The following is an 8,926-nucleotide window of genomic DNA, read 5'->3' on the forward strand; positions in this document are numbered from 1 at the left end:
TGTAACCATCGTCGCAGCTGCACGAAATTTATTTGCGTTTTTCTCGTCCAATAACCCCGCCAAACGGCTTGGATTCTCGTCGCCATGCTGTTGTAATAATCCTGCCACATCTGTTGAACATATTTGATCAGGTAACGCCTGAAGAGTATCCTGGTGCGGTAACCACGCCAATGACGTTGCAGAATCGTCGCGTGCTGGTGGAGACTACGGAGATGAGCGCGAGTGACGACACCGCGGAACCAGGCCTGAATTTATCAGGAATTTCCAATGTATTTTTTAGTGCTATCATCTATACCGCCCGGATTACGGCTCACCTGAATTTTACGTGCCGCGATAAAGTGTGAGCGTCTCGACAATTCGGCTTGATCGTGCTTAGCTTGGATGGCGTTTTGCAACTCGACGGGGTTGATCATAAATCTTAGCATTGTTGCCATGCTTGGACCGTTTAATTATTTGAAAGACGTTGCTATGTATAAGGTTGACACAACGTGAATAGTCGGTTGCAGAACGGTTTAGATATAATAAAGTTGGAAGAATCATTAAACTATCAAAAATTGAAGTTATTATCAACGGGTTTACTCAATAATAATATAATTACTACGCAAGCTCGGTAATGATTCTTAATATTAACAGTTTGTAAGGTGACCAGATTTCCCAGCCCTGAATTCGGGACACTTCATAAATGTGTGGAGCGGGAGAGGGGGATAAAAAGATCCGAAAATTATTTGACAATTATTGAAAATGATGACAAGTCGGTGTCCCGAATAGCACTCGAAAAAATTCTGGACAAAGGATGAAAAATCGGGACGTTGATCACCTTAGCTGCATGTGTCGAGAAGGGAGGAGATTACTCCGTAATAATGTACTTACGATATGTTCTGATGACCGCACGTCGTTGTTTTCGGCACTCTAATACTTATTTCTGCAGGAGACTTACAGGACACAAGCGAAAGACGTATGGAATACGGTTGTGTCCATGGCAGTTGCTCGGCATGAAAAGATCGCGCAGACGCGCGCTGTCAATTACGTATACCAAAAGTTCATTAGCGCGCTGAAAGTGCCAAAAGTGCACGAATGTGAACGCGCCAGTGATGCGAACGAGGTCGCGCATCTACAACGACGTGATCTACGGCGGACGTCTTAACCACTTGCTCGAGTTAGGGGCTGAGCACAATAAAAAGAATAAAGAATAAGGAATCAAGAATAAAGAACAGGAAACAGAGAATAAGGAACAGTTCAATATTGGGTGCGTTCGCTTTGAACGCTTACGCGCTTTAAGCGCTTATAAATATCGCTCACGTCGTTCACTTTGGCATTATAAGCGCTTAGAAACTGCATATTGACGTCATGCGTGACGTCATAACTCGCGCTTATATTCGCTTCTTCTATCGAGGTAGGGCAGTAAAAGCGTGAGCACTTATAAGCGCTTATTTTCCAAAGAGAATGATAAATTAGATTGCGTCGATGAAATCGACGCAATCTAACCTCCAATATAAATCTTAAAGTGAAATAGTGTTTCAAAATGACTTCCAACGAGAGTAACAAAACCAGAGTAACTCTGCAAGATGTTACAAATAATAAAATGTATACACTTGTTGTTATATCAGATGAAGCAAAACAGAAACAGGTAAATTTAGGACACCTCTCATAAAAATTTATTATTTTTGTTATTAAATCATATTTATTTTGAGTAATAAAGCACTGTCCAACGGTAATTAAAAAAAAAATAAGTAATATTTCAGCAACACTAGTAATACATTTGATGAACGGACTTTCTCACAAATTTATTGTACTTAAATCTTCATATTTTGTTGTAAAAACATGAATATGAAAGTTAAAATCGTTGATCTTAAATAAAACAAAAGTTATAAAGTGAAAAGTTATTAAAATGTGACTTAAATACTTCATCATTGTATAATGGTACAACCACTTCCACATAATTTTTTAACCGAGGTATTGTTTTTTTTATTGATCCAATCATTACGGATAAATATTTTTCTAATTCTTCTTTATATTATTTTCGTTATCATCAAAAGTTATTTGTTTCGTTATCATCAAAAATATCTAATGAAACTAATATTTGAGCAAATACACAAACAATTTTCTTATCTGTATCCTCCATTTTTACGCTCACAATTGCTTACAACAGCCAAAGGAAACGGTTATGATCTTTTCGATGAGTGCGCTTAGAAATCAAAGTAACCGAGCAAAAACAGCGCTTATAAGCGTGAGCGCTTTATGTATGTGAATGTCCAAAACGAACGCACCCATTAAAACAGGAAACCTAATTCACCAACGTAGAATAAAAGAATATAAGAATAGCGTTATTTCTTGTTTGCAGTATTCTTTATTCCTTATTCTCTGTTCCCTGTTCCTTATTTCTTTTATTGTGCTCAGTCCCTTACTAACCACTCTAGACCAATCGCGTTCGTTTCGCGCTACGAGTTTGTCATCTTGGTTATTCAATCTAGGCGTTGGTAATGAATCGCGCGAAATGCTCGATCTTTTCGCGCCAAGCAGCAGCCATGGGCACACATCGATCCACATCGCTCCGCGTTTCTCGCGTCTTTTATCCGTCGAAAATGAGTCTCGCGCGTTAATAAGCCTCAGGAGTGTCGAGAATAGCGATGTGCGATCGCCGGGGCGTATCGTGAAGACGTGATTTGTAAGTAATCTTCACGTTTCTCCTCGCGGTATATGCGGCCAGTGCTTGTCGCGACGTGTCGCACCGACGTCCCTTACATTTGCTAATAACATCGACTCGCTCAAGTAGTAATAGAATCGGGTGACTGTTAGATTTATTGAACGGGAATTAGAAATGCGATGACAATCAGAGAGGAAGAGAGAGAGATGCGGAATATTCGGGCGGTTGTGTCAGTTTGTTAGGAAAGGAGATACGGAGAGAGAAGTATCTCATAGAGTGCGTTCTTTTCGGCCGCGGCGCCGTTCATATATTGGCGTGTATTTTCAGCGCGATTCAACAATCGCGCGACCATCTTGATTCTCAATCTTTATGCATCGAGTAACCGCCGTGGACACATCGATCGACATTGCTCCGCATTTTACGCGTCTTTAACCCGTCGAAAATAAGTCTCGCGCGGAAATAAGTATCGGGAATATTGAGAATAGCGATGTGCGATCGCCGGGGCGTATTGTAAAGACATCATTTGTAAGTAATCTTCTCGTTTTTCCTCGCGGTATATGTAGGGTGATCAGATTTCTCAGCCTTGAATTCGAGATACTTCATAAATGTGTGAAGCGAGGGGCGGGGGGAGGGAGAAAAAGATCCGAGAATTATTTGATAATCATTGAAAATGATGACAAATCGCTGTCCCGAATAGCACTCGAAAAAATTTGGGACAAAGAGTGAAAAATCGAGACGTTTGGTCACCTTACAGTTTGGTGAGCTTCCAACTTCATTGTTTCGTATCTAATTGTAAGTCATTAAATTGTCATTAAATTGTTTTGTAACTAAGACTCATATTAACAGTCGTTATTTGAAACTATTCAAATAAATATATTCCCGCATATTGTCTGCTTAGTTACTAGCATAAATAAATAAAGATGTATTCTCATACAACAAGAATTTTGTCAGTATATGAATAAAATCATTTGTTATGATGAAAGTTTCAGTAACGTTACGGCAATATTATAAAAATTGCTTATTTTGCTGGAAAGAGAACAGAGTTATGCTAGAATTATTGTAGAAATGAATATTAAATATTTTGGTTAAAATTATGACCTAATAAATACGTATTTCTTAAAGCAAATATATTTTAAATATTTTATGCTGTTACAATAGCATCACAAGATGTACATTAATGTTTTGCTCCACATCTCTATTTGTCTAGGTAGTCCTACTAGGTAGTCCTACAAGACATTTTATGATTCATATTAATAATTGTTACTTGAAACTTGTCTCATATAAGATACACAGATTTCAATTTAGAATCAGACTCAAGTTTTTCAGTTAAATTAGAACATGTGTGACATTTATATTTATAAATTATATTTATATTTATTTATTTATTTACATTATTTATTTATAAAATATATTTATATTTATAAAGTACCACGATTCAACGGAAAAACTCTCATCTAATCTTGATTTGAAATTGGAATATCTCACTTAAACGAGTTCCAAATAATAATTATTAATACAGGTCTAAAGTGTACAACCGACTGATTCAGAATTGCAATACTTTATATCGATAAATTTCATAACGTATCCCGTAGCCAATAAAAGAATTTGTTCTTTAGTAATTTTCAGAAGATACCTTTTCTTATTGGATACAGAATTCTTTGCAAAATTTATCGAGGAAAGTGTTGTTGCACTTAATTGACTTAATTGACTTAGTTGACTGTATCAACGCTCGGGTATAGATAGAGCTCATCAGATAAGCTTTCTACCATTTCGAAGGCCCGTATCAATAGTTATTACTAGAAACTTATTTTAAGTCAAATATCCAAATTTGAATTGAGAGTTAAATAAGAGTTTTTCAGTTGAATCGCGATTACAGATATAAATATCGTTTATATCATATAATTCAACTGAGAAATTTAGATCCAACTCTGAATAAAAATTTAAATATCTTACACAGGACAAATTTCAGCTGACAACTGTTAATACGAGCTTTAGTCACGTAGTATAATTAGTATCCAGCATAAAATGAAATTAATATTTTAAGGCTGCGTTCAAAAATTCATTGCTAGTATTAAAAATTTATAATATATGTGACATCCCGATGAAAAATTTTTCATACATAATTATATATAAAATTTTTCCATACATAATTATGTATAATTATATATAATCATATAAAATTATATATAATTATATGTAATTATACATGAAATTATATATATAATTATATATGATTATATATAAGTAACATATATTAGCATGTATGGACAAATTTCATACATAATTATATATAATTTAAAATTATATATAATTTTATATAATTTTACATAATTATGTATGAAAAATTTTTCATTGGGATAAACTATAGATTTCCAGTATTGGCAGTAAATTTTGGAACACAGCCTATGTATAGTCAATTTAGTAAAACATTACTATATTATTACAAATTATTTCATAACCGTATACATCATGTATAATTATATATATATAATTATACATGATTATATATAAGTAACATGTATTAGCATGTATGGACAAATTTCATACATAATTTAAAATTATATATAATTTTATATAATTTTACATAATTATGTGTGAAAAATTTTTCATTGGGATAAACTATAGATTTCCAGTATTGGCCGTATAATCGTGATACAACCGTTTTTAGACATTAACGAGCTATTACAGATTATACGAGCTATGACGGATTGTTATTGTGACACATTGTTCATGCTTTTCTTAAAATAATCGTTTACGCCCTTCTTGGAATAATCAATAAACAATAAGTCAATGATGCGTACGGTTAAAAAATAACTAATTAAATCGCGTGTGATTAACGCGAATACAGTACAAGTTGCACAATATAATGCAATTGATGATAGACAGGGTTATGAAAAGCCTTTGCGTACGTTTCTTCAGTAGTTCGGACGTGTTCCTTTTGTTACAAAAATTCCGGTGACACGCTTGAAGGTGTGAACACGGTTCTTTGTACAAAGAGCGGTCACAGAATTCCTATATACAAGAGTACGAAGAGCGAGGTTGATATAAACATCAAGGACGCCGCACCAGTAACCAGCAGAACGTTCTTCTTCTTCTGGGAGTGCCTCGCTACGTGAAAGTCTTTCCGCGACTGCAACAGGAACGTTCAGGGATGTTATGTTTCGCAACTAATAACGCGCGTTGATTGCCGCAACCTTCTCTCGCGGTCAGTGAGTCGCGACCTCTTAATCGGAATACAAGATTACGATAATTAATTTCTTCGCGTATCTCTCGCCGTTACGGTCGCGTCTATAAATAGAGAGCATTCCTACGTCGCGGTGTTATTCAGCGCGACGATGTCTCTCGTTGATGAGAAGACTGCGTTGAAAGTGCAGAGGATAGTATCGAGCGAGTTATATCAGCGAAATCAGCGCACAGAAATATCGCGATTATTTCGAAACATTTGCGATCTTCCTGGAGCCTAGAGAAAAGGAACAAGTGAGAAGTTCGCAGGTTTATTTACCGTAATTTGAAGACTCTGCGTTTTGCGAACTAGTTCGTCCAATCTCTGGCCCCGATCGATCAACTTCTGCACCCCATCCATCAGCGCGTGACGTATTTCTGCCAATTCGTTTTCCAGTCTCGGGAGCAGATCCTTGGGATTGACATCTTGTTGGTTATGCTCCTCCTAAAACAACGCCGAGTGCATGTGTATTCTTATTCTCTGCACATTAAATTTTAGGCTTTTGTTTGATTGTAAACGTCGTTGGCTTTACATATAAAAATAGATTACGTGGAAATCTAATTACAAGATGCAAAATGACAAAAATTTATAGATTACATTTTAACGATTTAATAGGGTGGCCTTTAAGGGGATGCTGAAGCTGAAAACTTTACCAACAGAACACTGACATTTTCCTGCAAAGTTTACATCGTATTGGTTACACAGAATTACAAATGCTTTTACGTAATGAAAGTATGTGCAAATATAAATAGGAGCATTGCTCGATATGTGATGAAAACGATCAAAAAATGTTTAATGTAAAATCTCAAGCTGTCAGTTAACGTAATATTTGCCTAATCAAACAGTTCCGCAGCTTGTATATACTAAAACTGTGGATGCTCTAAACAGAAAAATTTTGAAGAACATTGCTTTACCTTCGCGTCTGCATTTGAAAGCTTAAGAATATCAGAAAAGTTTGCAAAAAAATTTCTACACATATATGATTAGGTTTTCCGTTGAATATGATAAAACAAAGCAACACACATTCATAAGTTCTATATATACAAGAAATACGAAAAGGATAGCGTGATTAGATTAGTGACGATCGTCTCTGCATTATCGACATTGTTCGAATTCGTCATCGACTCCAGTATTCTCTTAACACTACGCTATTGCTGTTCATGAAACTTGCATTCGCTTGCAATTGCGTTCCTCGAACGCACTCTATATATGGAGAAAATACTCATTCCTAAATGCTGATTGGTTGTCTCATTGTTTCCTCGCGGCTTGATTCACGCAGGTCGTTTGCGACTGTCAAATTATACGTCAAATATTATGTGAATTTTGACAATTGCATTTACGCAAGTTTATATTATATTTATATATAGGTTTACATATACATAATTTATAATGTCAATGATATATATATGTCAAATAATATATATTCATCATTGAGTAATATATCATAATATAATACTCAATATCTTTTTTATTTCTTAATTAAGAATAGGAAAAATAGGTAGACAAGAGAGAGAAAATCTTGTGAGAATATCTTGTGTCTCAGAGAGAGAAACTTCTTACAAGTTCTTTATATAGAGTGTCCTATTAGTCAAATCAAAACCCGCAGTTGGTTCTCCAATTAGACATTCCACAGAGGTTGAAACACTCAAAAATTTTCTCTTAGGTATAGTAATGACGTGTATGAAATATACATAGTTTTCATGTAAAACTATTAAGATCTACTGATATTTTAGAATATTGGAACAACGCTTGCGCTATTTAGTTCGTGTGCTATAAATATTAACTATAATACATAACGTTAACAAGCAAAAACACAAGAAAACTCTAATATCTCCTGCTACACTGTTAAATATTGGAGGGTCAAATTTAAATGTCTCCAATTTCTTGAGTTAAACAAATGCCTCGCAGAAGACAATGCTTTTTGAATCAGAAACGGCTTCCATGCGATTTACATTGTCTCGACTTGCAAAGTGCATTAATAACGGAAACAGTCACTATTATTAATTATTAATCCTTTCAATGAGGTTTAATTGATTGCAGTGACATACTCATAACTCACACAGCAGAAATATTCAAAATACATCATGGGGATATTTTAGAGATGTTGCGATATTCTTAGAATATCCCAATGATATATTTTGAACATTTCTATTGCGTAGAAACTGAATCATGCACTACAGTTACAAGCACAGTTATTTCAATGACGAATGCACTGATTAACTGATTTAGAGAGAAGGACAGAAATGCATGGTCGCTTACAATTATGTTCTTCAATGGTTTCGAGAGATCCACCACTGCGAGGTTGGTCAGGTCCCTCGAGAGGTCCGCTAACATCGGTAACTCCCGGTAAACGGTGCGCAACCTCCCCAGAAACACTTGGGAGCAAGACTCCAGTTGAATCGCCGACGAGGGACAGTCCGACTTCGACGTTAAGCAGGCGTAATGAAGTTCGCCGATCAGCACGTGCACAGTGTACCTGCGGTAGAATCGGGTTACTTTACGTTTACGGTACGGACGCGGAAAAGAAGGGCCACGAGAGAGTCCGAGAGAAAGAGAGAGAGAGAGAGAGAGAGAGAGAGAGACGCGTTTTAATCTTATCGCGCGAGCGCGCGCGGAGGCGTTAATTAATCCATCGCGACCTATTATACTCGTTTTTGCGACTTTGCGAGCGCCATGACGAGAAAAAGCGCTGACTCTGGTCTAGTGCATAATATATCTCGCAACTTCAACACGCAACGAGTGGAAAATAACTCTCGGTCGCGCAGAACGTGGAGAATCATGGCGCTTATCGCGCGAGCGCAATTGCAAAGTTTCACGCGCGGAAAGTATAAAAAAAAAAGAGAGAAAGACGCATCTTTTTCGTCAAGTGCATAACAAGTCACGCGGGTGCAGAGGGCAGAGGGAGAAAAGATCTTACTTGCCCCGATCGACGCTGATTTTTTCGTCCTCGAGCGTCTTCAGGCCGTCGATGGTGCTGAGAACGATGGCTCGATAGGCCGGATCCCGATCCGCGGGATAATCCGCGACGATTTTGCAGCCGGACTTCTCCCAGAAGGCCA

The 8,926-nt window shown here is 36.6% G+C and overlaps 2 protein-coding genes across 2 annotated transcripts in view; both read right to left on the bottom strand.

The window, feature by feature from the left end:
* The window catches only part of LOC116844098 (spermatogenesis-associated protein 17-like), a 1,842-nt gene extending 1,177 nt beyond the window's left edge, over positions 1-665 (bottom strand). Inside the window, exons 1-2 of the mRNA XM_032815224.1 lie at positions 315-665; positions 7-245 (exon numbers count right to left, since the gene is read on the bottom strand). Coding sequence (XP_032671115.1) covers positions 7-245; positions 315-434 — 359 coding nt within the window. The 5' untranslated portion in view covers positions 435-665. The remainder of the gene's footprint in view (positions 1-6; positions 246-314) is intronic.
* Positions 666-5,192: 4,527 nt separating this feature from the next.
* LOC116844073 (vesicle-associated membrane protein 713-like) lies at positions 5,193-8,926 on the bottom strand. The gene is made up of 4 exons (XM_032815183.1): positions 8,789-8,926; positions 8,127-8,343; positions 6,147-6,311; positions 5,193-5,774 (listed from the first exon to the last, which is right to left on the bottom strand). Exons 2-4 carry the CDS (start codon positions 8,199-8,201, stop codon positions 5,646-5,648), a joined length of 369 nt encoding a protein of 122 aa, XP_032671074.1. The 5' UTR covers positions 8,202-8,343; positions 8,789-8,926; the 3' UTR covers positions 5,193-5,645.

Source organism: Odontomachus brunneus, unplaced genomic scaffold (genome assembly GCF_010583005.1).
Source record: "Odontomachus brunneus isolate Ranch 3 - 2012 unplaced genomic scaffold, Obru_v1 Obru_scaffold_039, whole genome shotgun sequence".
Taxonomy (NCBI): Eukaryota; Metazoa; Arthropoda; class Insecta; order Hymenoptera; family Formicidae; genus Odontomachus; species Odontomachus brunneus.